We start from the raw sequence: 15,777 nt of genomic DNA, 5'->3' as shown, positions 1-15,777 counted from the left end.
ATTATAGTTATCATTATAGTTATCGTTCTTGGTTTGAACAAGCCTTAATAATGGACATGACGGATTCCCACTTCCTGTTTGTGTTGATCATGAGTGTGATCTCTAATGCCGCCTTCCATTCAGCTCGAAATGTTGGAATTTCCTACTTCGAATTTTTCTACGCAATAGAATTCCACTAAAAGTCTGACTTCTTACCAGTTCACAACTCCAGTTTCACCAAGGTGTGGAGAAGTATGTTAGGCTAACATGGCGGTAACCAGGGAGCTTTACACAGTTAATGATGAACACTTGTGAACAATAGAATGCTACAAGAACGAATATCTCACGTCCAACTTTGAATGGAATGCAGCAAACGCCCCTCACAAATATAAAACACAAAGCCCAGTGTGTGAATTTGTGTGCATCAAAGTGTTTGTGCATATAAATATTCTGACCACATCTAATTCTCCAGGAGTTTGTTGTGCATTAAACCCGCCTGTGTTTTGTAGCTCTCTGTGATGTGTAACAGTGTTGTGACCCACCTCCTCCCTGTACGGTGTGTGTTTGTGCAGACTGTGTGAATGTACAGAGGCCGAGGCCGAGATTATCCTACAGCTGAAGAACGAACTGAGAGAGAAGGAGCTGAAGCTGACTGATATCAGACTGGAGGCGTTAAGCTCCGCCCACCACCTTGACCAGATACGAGAAGCCATGAATCGCATGCAGGTACACACACACACGCACACATATGCATGCTGACTCACTCTGGGCCCTGCAACATTATATCAATGTATTGTGAATTCTAATCCAGTGTCTTAGTGCAATTCAGTGATCTATGTATTATATTAAAATGTCATTTATTCTTGTGATGGCAAAGCTGAATGTTTAGCAGCAATTACTCCAGTCTTCAGTGTCACATGATCTTTCAGTAATTATCCTAATATGCTGATTTGGTTCTCAAGAAACCTTTTTTATAACTATCAATGTTGAAAACAGTTGTGCTGTGTACCCTAAACTTTTGAACAATATTGTATAAATAAAATAAATATATATATTATATCAAAGTACTCTCTTAGTACCCACACAGAACACTCATGGCAGAAGTTTAAAGAATCCCACAAAGTTGATTTGTTTAAGGAACTCTTTGCCAGCAAACACTTATGCTGCTTAAAACACTTGGACTGAATCATTTAAAGTCTGAAACAAGGTGATTGAATGACTAAGATCAAAGTAACTGTTGATAAAAGGGCCAAAATGCTCTAATTCCAAGATAAAACAACCAGACTGTGTTGTTCATACTCTTGAAGTATCTGTCTGAGCTTTTCCTTATAGCACTGGTTTGCTGAGCATGGCACACAAGTCTAATCTAAAGATTAACAAAACCTTTAAACTAACTTCTCACAGTCATTAAAAGCCTTAGAAACAGTTTAGAAACTTAGACAACAAAGAGCAAGTCCTAATCTTCTTAGTATGTCACAAAAGCGTATTTCAGTTTTGAAGTGTGTGGGAAAGTTCCTTTTTTTTCTAGTCACATATGTGTTAGAGAAATGTAGTTTTATTGTAGCTATCATTGTAATTTTGAAATGACCTGTTTTTTATGTGCAGAATGAGATTGAGCTGCTGAAGGCGGAGAATGACAGACTCAAGTCCAGTGGCAACACCACACCTGCGGCCACACCTGCTAAAACAGCCCGTCCACCTTCAGAAACCTCCAGCACGTCCTCCTCGTCCTCACGCCAATCTCTGGGGCTGTCGCTGAACAACCTCAACATCACAGACACCATTATGTCAGGTCAGGCTATGCTTCATAATTTGAACGTGGAGTTATTTGGGTCTAACAATGTTTATTTCCAGTATGCACCATCAAAATGACACTTTAGGCATTGTTACCTTGTTTTGGGGATTGTGAAAAGTATTTGGATTGTCTTCAGATGTTAATATGTTATAAAAGTAGCTAGCATGACAATATGATGACATTTATGTATTACATAAATTTGTTTGATTGCTGTTCTCAACTCAGTCCAATATAACAACATATACTGTAGTGTACATGTACTCAGGTTCGTTTTTATAGCTCATTAACTGAAAGAATCCTACAATATTGTTCCTCTGTTTTGTTATCGTTATAGTTGTGGTGTGGACTATTGTCTTAGAGTTTGAGAACAGTCATTTAGAACTGCAATTTCTTAAGACAAATACAACCAAATCACAACACAACCTGTCAAAGACATCCAAAATATCCAAACTTTTCTGGAATCCTGGTATTGATTATTTTTATGGCTCAATGTTTTGATGATACATGGATAGACTGTGTTAAATTGGTGTTTCCTTGTGAGACTTGGTGCTATATGAGGTCACAATTAAAACCGTTGCAAGCAAACTTGATGCATATAATCATCTTGCCAACAGTGTCCGGAAAGTTATTTTTCAATCGGATGATTTCGTTTTCCACCAGTGTGCTCAGCTCATGGACTGCAGTGTAGATTTGCATATGTCTGTGTTATTGATGATTCTGGTGTGGCGTTAATGAAAACTCTGGCATGGGAAAGACTATTTCACAGCTGTGCGGGAAGAGAAAGAACGCAGCGAAGAGTGAAATGGCCTCTTTTCTGTAAGGGAGGATTTGAACAGTGTGCCTGTGGCCACGTTTTGGGGTGGGATGGCATGGACTCGCTTGCTCTCCGGCTAATTAAAAGTAGCGATTTCCTTCTCTCTCAGGACTTTGGGCTGCTTAATTGATGGAGAGATGTGTGGAGGAGCACTAGAGCGTGGGTGGACGTGTGGTGGAAGGAACGTTATCACTCCTCTGCAGAACCTCGTGCAGGATGAATACAAAGCGCCCCCCTTCTTCCCATTCACCAAGCTCCTCGTACATGGCCCATCAAAGCCGCACTCCTCCACTAACAGCCCTCTTCCTTTATTTAAATCCCTGTTAAAACCAAACAGCTCAGCCCCACAGACAACAAAGCTTAAAGCGGTCGGCGTTTAACTACAGTCAAAACTACACTTTAGTGTCTCCGCTTGCCGAATTTGTCAGCGCTGTAAAAGGTTCTTCTCCCCCAGATTCAATGACTCATTTGGCGATAAGTCTTTTGAGTTGTTCAGGCTTTGATATTTTTGTCATGCAGTGAGTTTGAAGTTCGTGTTTGTGTGCACAGATATTCTGCTGGATGACGGCTATGAGGGCAACCTACGCAAAGAGGGCAGGAGCGTCCGTATAGTGGTCATGATCAAGAGCGACTTCAACAAGACCAAGGTATAGAGTGATTTTAACTATCCTGTTTTAATTTCGGAAGCTGTTTTGAAATGAAACTACTAATAAACAATACCCTTACGAGCATCATTTCATATCCTCTCGTCATCTAAGGCTATGCAGAAGAAGGTGTATCTGATTGGCTCCATTGGCGTCAGTGGAAAGACCAAGTGGGACGTGTTGGATGGTGTAATACGACGCTTGTTTAAGGTGCCAGTTTAGCCTTTTGCAAATATATTTCAGTTCCAATATTTCTGATCTAACAGATTCATTTTCTTTCATTTAGGAGTATGTGTTCCGTGTGGACCCGTTGACCAGTCTGGGCCTGAATTCGGATAGTATAGTGTGCTACAGGATGGGGGATGTGGTCCGATCTCATGCTTCTGAGGTGCCTGAACTGTTGCCCTGTGGATATCTGGTGGGCGACAACAACGTCATCACAGTCACCCTCAAAGGTGAGGAACCTCAAAAGGTTCTTGTAGGGTCCTCAAAAAGAGGTCAAATGTGCAGCAAAGATTTGAAGTCAAATGTCTTTCTGTTTATGTACTGTAGGTGTGAAGGAGGGTAGTATTGATGACTTGGTGTTTGATACATTGATCCCTAAACCCATCATTCAACGCTATTTGAACCTGCTGATGGAGCACCGTAGAATAATTTTGTCCGGTCCGAGTGGAACTGGCAAATCTTACCTAGCCACTAAACTGGCTTACTTCATCCTCTCCAAGACTGGTCGAGAGGTAACCGACACTAATTTGGCGAGCTTCAACGTGGACCAGAAATCCAGCAAGGTATGTATTTCCATTCTGGGACGCATTCATTTTAAATGGTGCCTATTATGCCCTATACAAAGTCTTGATTTTGTTTTGGGGGTATACTAGAATAGGTTTTCATGCTTGATTGTTCAAAAAAACAATTATTTTTCACATATTTTACATTACTGCAGCTCCTCTCTTCCCAGTGTGACTCAAATGCCCATTTAGTTCCTGTTTCAAGAAGCCCCTCCTTCTGAAATAGAAAATATGCTCTGATTGGTCAGCTGACCCAGCATGTTGTGATTGGCGAACCGCTTAGAGCGTGTTACGGAAATGTCATGCCCCTGACCATAATGGTAAAATGGTAATTGCTCCCTCTCTCAGGAGAAGCTTTTGTGCGTATTCGGCATTGTACTCATTTAGGTTCACAAGATCCGGAAGAAGTGTGATGTAGTGAGAAATTGCTAAAATAATTGTTTTATAAAAGGCTTTCCTTTTATAAATTCTCCCCATTTGCTATTGGTGGAAACCAACATATAATCCCACACTAAACTCACGCCATTCGTCTATAGTTGCCAATATGCTCAAAATAAAAAAGCAATGTTTCGAAAGCGCCACAGACTTGCTCATTTTGGGGATGTGAATGACTCAACCTGTGAATGACTTACTGATTGTTACCTTTTAAAGTAATGACAAAGCTTTGTGTTTGCTCAAACCAGGATCTTCGGCAGTACCTCTCTAGCCTGGCCGAGCAGTGCAATACAGAGGAGTGTGAGATCGAGCTCCCCACTGTAGTTATTCTGGATAACCTCCATCATATTGGCTCCCTCAGTGACATCTTCAATGGATTCCTCAACTGCAAATACCACAAATGGTGATGATTCCTATTGTTACCCCAAACTTTTTAAATATATTTATTTAGCTTTTAAGCAATAAAATACAAGAGATCATCAATATTGTAAATATACACTACCCAAATTAATACTTTTGTTCAGCAAGGACACATTAAATTGATCAAAAATGAAAGTAAAGACATTTATAATGTTTAAAAAAAAAAATGCTGTTTTTTTTTTACTTTTTGTTCAACAAAGAATCTGATTTCAACTGTTGTCAGCATTGATAATAAGAAGAAATGTTTCTTGAGTACCAAATCAGCCTTTTAGAATGATTTCTGAAGGATCACAATATTTCACAATATTACTGTAAATACGGTTTCCTATATGTATTTTAGCTGTATTGACCAATCAGCATTTCTTACTGGAACTGTTTATTTTATACCACAGTTTGACACCCATTATAGTGGATTTTCCTTGAGTATCTGAAACTGAGCTGATGAATTGCATCTAATTATGTGCATCTGTCCCTTCCACAGCCCGTATGTCATAGGAACTATGAACCAGGGTGTGTCCTCATCTCCAAACTTGGAGTTGCATCACAACTTCAGGTACTGTGTTCAATGTCAATGTAACAGATGGTTTTGAACAAGACACACAGCATCTGATGATTGTTATTCTAGCTTTTCTCCACATGGGGGCCATAAGTGATCATATTTTACATTTGTCACTTGCACACATACAGTACACAAATCTTTCCAGTCATGTTCTCAGTGTAATATCCGACCATCAACCCCTCAGGTGGGTGCTGTGTGCCAACCACACTGAGCCGGTGAAGGGCTTCCTGGGCCGATTCCTGAAAAGAAAATTGATTGAAACTGAGATTGATAAGAACATGCGCAGCAACGACCTCATCAAAATCATCGACTGGATCCCCAAAACCTGGCAACACCTCAATTCCTTCTTAGAGGCTCACAGCTCCTCAGACGTCACTATCGGTAATAAACACAACACACAAGCCAATTAACATATTTGATTTGGTTGTTTGCCCAGAGATGTTAAATCACGTTGCTTCCAGGTCCTCGTCTGTTCCTGTCCTGTCCAATGGATGCGGACGGCTCACGTGTGTGGTTTACTGACCTGTGGAACTATTCTCTAGTGCCATATCTACTGGAAGCAGTACGAGAAGGACTGCAGGTACACATTTAACCACACACACTCATGTTTTATGGGTATTTCTCACAATTTATACCTAAAACCATTTTTTTGTTTATCACTCCAGCTGTATGGTAAGAGGGCGGCATGGGAGGACCCTTCCAAATGGGTGATTGACACCTACCCTTGGAGCTCAGCCTCCCTGCAGCATGAAGGCCAGTCTCTGCTGCAGCTGCGGCCCGAGGACGTGGGCTATGATGGCTACACTTCCTCTAAAGACGGAGCCACCTCCAAACAAGTATCTCAGAGTGACACAGAGGGAGACCCACTGGTAAAGATAGCTTCATAAAACACAGTTCATTTAGATATGCACTACCGTTCGAAAGTTTGGGGTCGGATTAAACATACAGTGATATTACTATTCTAACTTAATTTAATAATTCATTCCTGTGATGGCAAAGCTAAATTTTCAGCAGCCATTACTCAAAGTCTGCAGTGTCACATGATCCTTCAGGACTTATTTTAATATTTTTTTTGTGGAAACTATGACACTTTTTTCCTCCAGAATTCTTTGATAATAGAAAGTTCATAAGAACAGCATTTATTTGAAATGTAAATCTGTTTACAGGTTATAAATGTCTTTACTGTCACTTTTGATCAATTTAATGCATCCTTGCTGAATAAAAGTTTTTTTTTTTAAACATACTCCAAACTTTTTAATGGTATTGTATACTGTAAGTTATAAGATAATAAAAACTACAGTACTAAATCACTAGTCATGCAAAATAGCTAGCTCTTTTTCTAGATTAGGAACTGCCCAAGAGCAGCAAGGTGAAACATGGGCAATATTTGAGTAGGGGGAAATGAATGCCAATTTTTCAGGTTACCATTCATATGTGTATTTGTAAGGATAGCTGACATGTATCCATATGTATACACATTCAAAAATGAGAATTGAAAAATTCTGCATAGAAATGATAAAGTTTACAGTGCTATCTAGATCAAATGCTCACATATATTTCCAAAATGTCCATGAATAATAAAGACTTGGTAAACATAAAAAAGCAATGGCTCAGATAACCTGTCTGGTAGTGATAAGCGTGTGTGGGGAATATCCAAAATCCTTGTCCTTGTGGGGATTTTTTTTTTTTTTTTTTTTTTTTTGTGGTCCCCATGAGGAAACAAGCTTATAAATCATACAGAATAAGTTTTTTTGAAAATGTAAAAATGCACAAAGTTTTGTGTGATGTGTATGTTTAGGGGTAGGGTTAGTGTAAGGGGACAGAATATACAGTTTGTACAGTATAAAAAACATTACGTCTATGAAGAGTCCCCACAAAGATAGTAAACCAGACGTGTGTGACAAAAAGAGAGAGAATTAAAACAAAACAGCCCTCTCCCACCCTCCTGTGGACATAACTGTAATGTAAGAGTCTGAATGAGCGATACGAAATAAACGTCCTCTAGGTGGCAGCACTTAGTACATGCAATGTGACCTACTGTATTCATGAATCAGGACAATATAATACATAAAACCATTTGTATGTAACCTTTTGCATTCAGTTCAGCTGAGAATGGCTTTAGATACACTTATACACAGAAATGTGTTCTGTTCATATTTCATAAATAAGGCCCAATCTCAAAAAGCCATTTTACACATATTTATTAGTGCTAATTTCATTGTCATAATATTATAATAATGACTGTGGTTCCCTGAGGTCAAAAGTTAAACAAATGCACAATTATTGCACTGTCTCATCTTGCTGTCTCCTCTCATTTCCTTTTTTTTTTTTTCTGAGAACAGACGTTCAGAGATTATAAGGTGACAGAACTGCTGTTTTTTGTAAATATCAGTGATTAGTTTGATCTAGTTCAGTCTGATAACGCTTGTGTTTATAGATTTAAGGGTTTTAATGTTGTAGTGTTTCTCTCTATTGTGTCTATGTGAATGATAAGGTACAAATGTTTCCTTCTATCTGTGTTTGTTCCAATATCTGTCTGTTCAACTAGTGTTACAGTGGTCATTGATGTCAAATGAGTGTTGTGTAAACACCATTAGTTTCGTGCTTCGTGGCTGTGTTTTTGAACATCACTAGTGTGGTTGTGTGAGTTCATTACAACTGTAGTAGTGTGTTTGTTTGTTTGTTTGTTTGTTTGTTCAGCACAGACCAGTGTTGGGGAATGTTACATTTCAAAGTAACATGGTAAACTAGTGCCCTAATCAAAAGGACTTATTTCAAAAACATTCAGCGTTACTTTTGTGTGGAAAGGTGGCGTCATATTTACCATTGTTCGGGGAAATTTCGCGAGCGAAATCCAGTCGCTATCCAGATTCCATTGCATGAGGGCAAACATTTCCCTCACAGATTTCGCAACCCGTTCAAGTTGATCAGGCAAATTCGCCATGATGGCTAACAGAACGCTGCTTGGTTTGAAAGTGGCTTCTGTTTGAGCTGAACTTCATTTATCGCTATACTATTGGCAATAAACAATGGAGATTTTTGTCTGCGAAATTTTGCGAACGTGACACACCTTAAAGGGATAGTTCACTTTGAAATAAAATTTTGGTATGTTTTAGCTTACCTCAAGGGCATCCAAGATTTAGGTGTCTTTGTTTCCATTTTGATATTTTTAGGTCAAACCGTTCTTGTCTGTCAGTCATATAATGCAGGTCTATGGTCACTTTCTCAAAGAGCATGCACAGAGTCCAAATTAAAACAATTCCCCATCGTCCAAATTAAACAATTCCCCATCGTAAGTACACATTGATGGCCTAAGACACGAAACGAGCGGTTTGTGTGAGAAAACGGAACAGTATTTATATCGTTTTTATCTTTTGTACAAAGCCACGTCCAAGTGATCTGAAGGCGCGGGCGCTTCCTATTATGTGACGTGTACGCAGACTGGTGCATAGATATATACAATAGATGCCGCCTTGGCTACGGCAGTTCATTGGAACGAGGCGGCATCTAGTGTATGGCATCACTGAGAGACAAGAACGGTTTGACCTAAAAATATCAAAATTGAAACTACTGCGGAAAAAAAGACACCTACATCTTGGATGCCCTTTAGGTAAGCTAAAACATACCAAAATTTAATTTCAAAGTGAACTATCCCTTTAACGTCTCAGCAACTTTTGCGATACTGTCACTGCCTGACACCGTTTCTTTCAGAACAGTAAAACTATTCTTGGCTATTTTTTTTATAGTTTGCAACATTGTTTAATTACATTGTTTACAACGATCTAGTGATCTAGAACATGAATACATTTAAATTGTATTTGTCAGTAAATAAATACGGAAGTATACTTGGAGAATGGTGAAAAATAAACTAATTACGAACTTGTTACTCTTGAAAAGTAACTTAATTACATCAATTTGTTACTTGTAACATGTAACCCTGGCACTGACTGTAATATTGAGTAACATCTTCCGCATCGCAAACATATGTGTTTGTACTTCTCTGTCCATTAGATGAATATGCTGATGAGGCTACAGGAAGCTGCGAACTACTCCAGTGCCCAGAGCTGTGACAGCGACAGCGCCAGTCACCACGACGACCTGCTGGACTCCTCATTGGAGTCTGCCCTCTAAGCCCCGCCCCATTCGAAGAGGAAGTCTTCTGATTGGTTTAAAAAGCAAAGGGCCCACAGGACTTGTGCTAATGAGACAGGCTTATGAAACGCCCGACGCCTCCGGTGGAGTGTCCAGTATGCAGCGAACGAAAAGGTGCTGGTGGCACACACGACACTGGGGAAAAGTGTGTGTGCTTACTTAATTATTAAAAAAAACAACTGGAATTTGAATTTGTTGGAGGCGATTCGTAAGTTAAACATGTTTACAGAGGCAAGTGTTTAGTTGAAATTCACTGAGGTTTAAAAACCTAAAGGGCAACATTCTGAATTCTGACCTCAGTCAACAAACTGGTGCTGCTGTGGTGCCAGAGCCAACATGTGGTTTACACTCATCTCGCCGGCACCATTCATGAAACGCCTCTAGCCAACAAGCACAAAACGTGCAACGTGTCATTACCGCTACTGTGAAATCATTCGCAAAAGTCCACCACTCGTTTCACTGCCAAGCGTATAGTGACCTGCAGCACTCCTGCACCACAGACCTCTTTCGTTCGAGTCCACGGCCGTGTGCGTAGTTGTTTTCTCCTCGCCGCAGGTACGAGGCAACTGCTTGTAGGAGAGTGTACCAGCTTTGTGAAAATGAGCAGAAAATGGTGCTTTCTCGCTGCCTTAAATGTGCTGAGCTCTGAAGACATTTAAATGTGGTGCCGCTGTCCTTTTTCGCTGAAACGATGGCTTAGGACAGAACCGATCAACCATTTTCCTAAAAATGCCACGTCCACATATTTTATTTTTGTTACAATTAGTGTTTTAGTGCAAAACATGCCATTATAAAACGGTCCAAATGTATAAAAGTAAAAAAGATCTTTATGTAATCCCAGTTGAGCTGGGATCACTTGAATCGAGAGCACAAATCCGACGCGTCGCTTCGCTAGCATGCTGTTTTTTTCTTTGCTATATGTGTGTACGTGCACGCCGGAAACGTTTTTTCGCTCCCGTGCGCCAGTGTTCGTGTAGTCGAGGTTCATTCATCCTTTACTTTGGTTTGCTATGTGGGTTTTGCACAGTTGAAAAGGTGATTGTAAATACATCCAAGTCTTGCACAGCCTCTTAAAGATGCACTCTGCCCGCTCGGTATTGCGTTTCTGCTCTTCTTGTCTAGCATTACGCTCTCGTGATTTACTGAGAAAAAGAAAAAAAAAGCAAACCAGCAACCTGTCCAAACCTTATATGTCTTGTAATAACTGGTTATTATACAGAACTCTAAACTGTACAGTGAGAGGTGAAGTGTTTTTCAATTTCAGAAAACTTTAGTGTCAGTTTACTGTTCAAGGGCGCAAAATCATCCAAAGCGAGTCCCTGTTTTATCTTTGCAATGCATCAACCGTTTCTAACTTGCATCACACTGTTACAGTTCCTGTCTTGCAGCTTTCAGATACACTGGCCCCTTTGGACGTAAGCCACGCTTAAAGACCCCATGAATGTTTTCTGACAACCAAAAGTTATTGCAGAATCTGACTGCCGAAAATAGCTGATGTTTTCATTCTAAAGAGCATTTGATTGGACAGAAATGTTTATACGCCCTTAAATAAGCCATTAATATTTATAGTCCATTATGATTGCAATATGTTTAAAAGAGAAATACTGTAAATTCTAAATGTGTATATCTGCATAAAGTTCTTATAAAGAGCATATAAATGACCTCAAAACTAGCAGACATAGACAAATGCCACAAAACGCTTAATTTTGAATTCAGTGGACTTTTAAAAATGCATGAATGTCATTGCACTAGATAACAAAATCATGCATATATTTTGGAAATAACGTTGTTGTTTTTTTAAGGTGTCCTTGTTACAGTGTAATAATACAATTAAGAACTTAGTAATATTAATTGACAGCATGTACTTACTATAGGGTTAGGGCTTGTTGCTTGTAATTATGCATAATTTACTGTTATTACTATAGTAAGTACATGTGACGTGTTACAAGGACACTATAAAATAAAGTGTTGCCCAAAAAATATCAGGATACGTTCCAGTTGTCGAACTACACCTGTGGTTACTCTGCTAGGACTTCTGTGTGACTCCACTAAAAAAAGATTAGCCTGGAACATGTATGTAAAAAAGAAAATCAATGCAAAAAATGACTCAGAAACCTGAAGTTAGTTGAAGATCTAGCATAATTTATTATGAAGATGCAAGTCTAATGCAATGGCATTCATACATAAAAGTGTGACTAAAGTGTCTGAATAAATCACTCACGACTTCCCAGAAATGTTACTGTGAAAGACTTTTCACTTTCCAGAGTTTGCACATGTTTACAGTAACTGAATCTGTTAGCTTGATGTACATGGTCAGGAGGTACAAGGTGTTTCATACGAGGTGCTATAGGTGAACCATTGAAAAGCTTTACGTCTTATTTGATCAGGCCTTTACCACATCCAGCTTCACCTTCTGACTCAAACTAAGTAACTCATTCTCACTGCCAGGCTTTAACCTTTGATTCTTTCCAATCTACCTTTTTGTTGATTCAGGAAACTGCTTTTTTTTTTTTATTTCATCAGCACTACAGTGGTGCTACGATATGTATGTAACCTCCAAACTCTGTGACTCTGTGCCTGATGCTTTGCTTGTCAACCATTGTTCAGTGTAAAAGTACTCAACAGAAACATTTATAAGAAGTGCAGTAAAGGTTTCAAACTGCCTAATGCTCCCTAACCTCAAACACAAATAGTGATTGTCCATGGTACATCGGAAATATTCTTTTAATTTTCTTCGTGTTATGGCAAACACATCTCTCGGTGAGCGCATAACATTGAACTACTTTGAAAATGTTTCTTTTCAGGTGGAACATTTGTTGGTAGATGTTTTATATTTTGTACATTTGTAAGTAACATATCATGTAAATAGAAAGAGACCACAAATTTAATTCATCTGGGGGATTTTGTAGTCTTTGTAAAGCCCTAATAAATGGTATTTGGTGTCACCTGACCATTGAGTGTCGATTATTTATTTATACATTTATCAAATAATTTATTTTATAATTATGTTTTGTCTTATATGTATAAGTCATATATTTAGTCTGTTGCAAAGTACAATTTGAAATTCAGTTCAGTTTGATCAATAAATGATTGACTCATGAACCTCGTTGTGCCCTCTTGTGGTTCTGGAAGCAATAGCAGTCCACAGTACTTTTCAATACATCTTCATACTTGTGATCAAGTCTCAGGGTGTCAGATTTGTAATAACTCTACTGCACGCATTAAGTAAGCCTTTTCTTGCATAAAAAACAAATACACTATTAGTTAGGGGTTTGTTTCTTTTGGCAGCAAAACTGGGCTACAATGGTTTTAATTTGAAATAAATTTTTAAAATATACAGTATATAGGCTACAAAATTTTGCTTCTAGCTAAATACTAAAAAAATACTAAATAAATTATATTACATTTTATACTGCTTGTTAAAAGCTTAAAGGAGCTGTATGTAAGATTGTGGCCAAAACTGGTACTGCAATCACTTTCAAATTACTGTAGAGCTGTGTATCTGCTCCCCCTCCCCCCTGACTCGAGGTTGCCAGATATGTTGCAGGATCCAGCAGGAACGTAGGCTGCTACAAGGAGCTGCAGCTGTGGTAAGAGCAGCAGAGCTGGCAACCCGGATGCCGAAACACTTCTGACTTCGTGATTGGTAGATAGGTGGAGGGTGGGGCTTCAGGCCAAAACACAAGATGACAACATCAACATCAGTTGAGGGCTGCAAGTTCCAGTGGCGGCTCCAGAGATTTTCTGTTGCAGGTGCTATGGGGATGCTCAACACTTAAGAGAAGGTGCTTTGAATTTTGGGGCGTTTTATTATGGAGGTCGCATTGGAGTGGACCACCATAATGAAACGCCATCATGAACAACACCATAATGAAAGTATACACATGCGTACATGCCAGCATTAACTATACTCGTTCTGCGACTATACTGTATATATATATATGTAAAAGTATTCAACGCAAGGGATATAGACAGGGACGCAACTACCCAGTGTCAGAGGGGTATGCAGCAACAATTTTGGCAATCATCAATCTGGTGCACTTTGAGAGTTAAAAATTGAAAGCTCCAACCCATATTCAGTGTGCAAATTAAACAAAGAAAAATTCAAACCTCTTTTAGTTACAGTGTCAGTCTACATTACACTACTACATAATAATAGTTATAATATTAATCCCATCCCATGATAGTAATAGCCATATATTGTAAAACAAATGCACTGAAAAATAAAGGAAACTTCCATAATTAATTTTGTACTAATTTCTATACTTTAAAAAAATTCTATACTATAAAAGAACCAATGGGCCGCTGATCTAAGTGTTTCATGGGGTGTCAGAAAAAAAAAAAAAACTAACGCTGACTTTTTTTAACCAATGCATTACACCGGCACTAACCCATGCGCCGCCAATTAAGCAAAACAAAACGAATGGGCCGCCGATGTACGAGTTTTATGGGCCGTTAAGACAAAAAAAAAAAAAAAAAATGTATGAGATGTATCGGCCCAAAAAGCACGTCGGCCCACCGGGAATCTCCCGGTAGTCCCGAACTCCCGATGGCCAGTAGCCTACATGCCTGGACGTCACACTTTAAATCCTACCTGTTGCCTTTCACCATCCACTTATTTACAGTAGCTGCTGTCGCATCAATTGACATGCCATCTCCTTTTCCCTCTTTCTTTTTCTATTTTTAGTCCCGACAGCTTTTTTGCTTTGTCGACGAAAACTCATTCTACGTTACTCATTCCTGCTCGCTCAGCGCTCACAGCGACCGCGCCTGCGCCCGCCCGCGCGCGTCCGCTCACGATTTTGAAATTATTATTTAATTCCTATTTTTAACAACATGAAAAAGACTATTCAAACATGACATTAAAATATAAATATAAAAAAAATTACAGACATTTCTTGGGGGTGCTTGGCAGGTGCTATGGCTATTATAGGGGGAGCTACAGCACCACCTAGCTCCCCCCTGGCGCCGCCACTGGCAAGTTCACTTTTTAAATGACAATATCCTGGCCGTACTACTGTTGTCAGCGATATAAGTATTTGAAATGAACATGATTTCTTAATGTCTAGTGACATATCAGGGCCATTTTATGATTAATTGAAATACATTTCTTACATACAGCTCCTTTAAATCTGATTGGTTGACAATGCCATATGCTCAGTTTTTTTTTTTTTTTTTATTATCACATGGCAATAAAGTAGTTCCCGTTCTGCATTATCATGTATCACTTCGCCAAATTATTTTGAGTTTTTTTAAAATGCCTGCTATAAAATTAATTAAAGATTTCACCGCAAAAACACACATCTACCACAAGCTGAAGGGTGATGTTTACAGAATTATATTAAAAAGGCCTTTTTCTAAAAAGTATGAACTATCAATCAGACAACAGAAGACAAGTAGGAGAATGTGTGCAACAGGTTTTTCAGCAAAGTTTTGATCATGTTGGTGTTAATGAATTTAGGGTTAGGTTAGGGTTATTCATGTATCAAATATGATATACACTGAACAAAATTATAAACGCAACACTTTTATTTTTTGCCCCCATTTTTCATGAGCTGAACTCACTTTTTCTATGTACACAAAAGGCCTATTTCTCTCAAATATTGTTCACAAACCTGTCTAAATCTGTGTTAGTGAGCACTTCTCCTTTGCCGAGATAATCCATCCACCTCACAGGTGTGGCATATCAAGATGTTGATTAGACAGCATGATTATTGCACAGGTGTGCCTTAGGCTGGCCACAATAAAAGCCCACTCTAAAATGTTCAGTTTTATCACACAGCACAATGCCACAGATGTCGCAAGTTTTGAGGGAGCATGCAATTGGCATGCTGACTACAGGAATGTCCACCAGAGCTGTTGCCCGTGAATTGAATGTTCATTTTTCTGCCATAAGCCGTCTCCAAAGGTGTTTCACAGAATTTGGCAGTACATCCAACCGGCCTCACAACCGCAGACCACGTGTAACCACACCAGCCCAGGACCTCCACATCCAGCATCTTCACCTCCAAGATCGTCTGAGACCAGCCACCCGGACAGCTGCTGCAACATTCGGTTTGCATAACCAAAGAATTTCTGCACAAACTGTCAGAAACCGTCTCAGGGAAGCGCATCTGCATGCTCGGCGTCCTCATCGGGGTCTCGACCTGACTGCAGTTCATCGCCGTAACCGACTTGAGTGGGCAAATGCT

At 39.3% G+C, this 15,777-nt stretch overlaps 1 protein-coding gene across 6 annotated transcripts in view; it reads left to right on the top strand.

The window, feature by feature from the left end:
- Positions 1-12,535, top strand: part of nav3 (neuron navigator 3) — a 309,331-nt gene extending 296,796 nt beyond the window's left edge. For all 6 annotated transcript variants that reach the window (XM_079868451.1, XM_079868450.1, XM_079868448.1 and 3 more), the window contains 12 exons: positions 552-705; positions 1,585-1,771; positions 3,138-3,235; positions 3,347-3,442; positions 3,519-3,687; positions 3,785-4,020; positions 4,704-4,858; positions 5,357-5,428; positions 5,619-5,815; positions 5,896-6,014; positions 6,100-6,303; positions 9,446-12,535. In XM_079868451.1, the coding sequence (XP_079724577.1) occupies positions 552-705; positions 1,585-1,771; positions 3,138-3,235; positions 3,347-3,442; positions 3,519-3,687; positions 3,785-4,020; positions 4,704-4,858; positions 5,357-5,428; positions 5,619-5,815; positions 5,896-6,014; positions 6,100-6,303; positions 9,446-9,565 (1,807 nt within the window). In that variant the 3' untranslated portion in view covers positions 9,566-12,535. The remainder of the gene's footprint in view (positions 1-551; positions 706-1,584; positions 1,772-3,137; positions 3,236-3,346; positions 3,443-3,518; positions 3,688-3,784; positions 4,021-4,703; positions 4,859-5,356; positions 5,429-5,618; positions 5,816-5,895; positions 6,015-6,099; positions 6,304-9,445) is intronic.
- Positions 12,536-15,777: the final 3,242 nt, after the last annotated feature.

This window comes from Squalius cephalus (genome assembly GCF_949319135.1).
Source record: "Squalius cephalus genome assembly, chromosome: 4".
Classification (NCBI taxonomy): Eukaryota; Metazoa; Chordata; class Actinopteri; order Cypriniformes; family Leuciscidae; genus Squalius; species Squalius cephalus.
The sequence above is the reverse complement of the archived record's forward strand: the minus strand, read 5'-3'. Positions and strand labels throughout refer to the sequence as shown.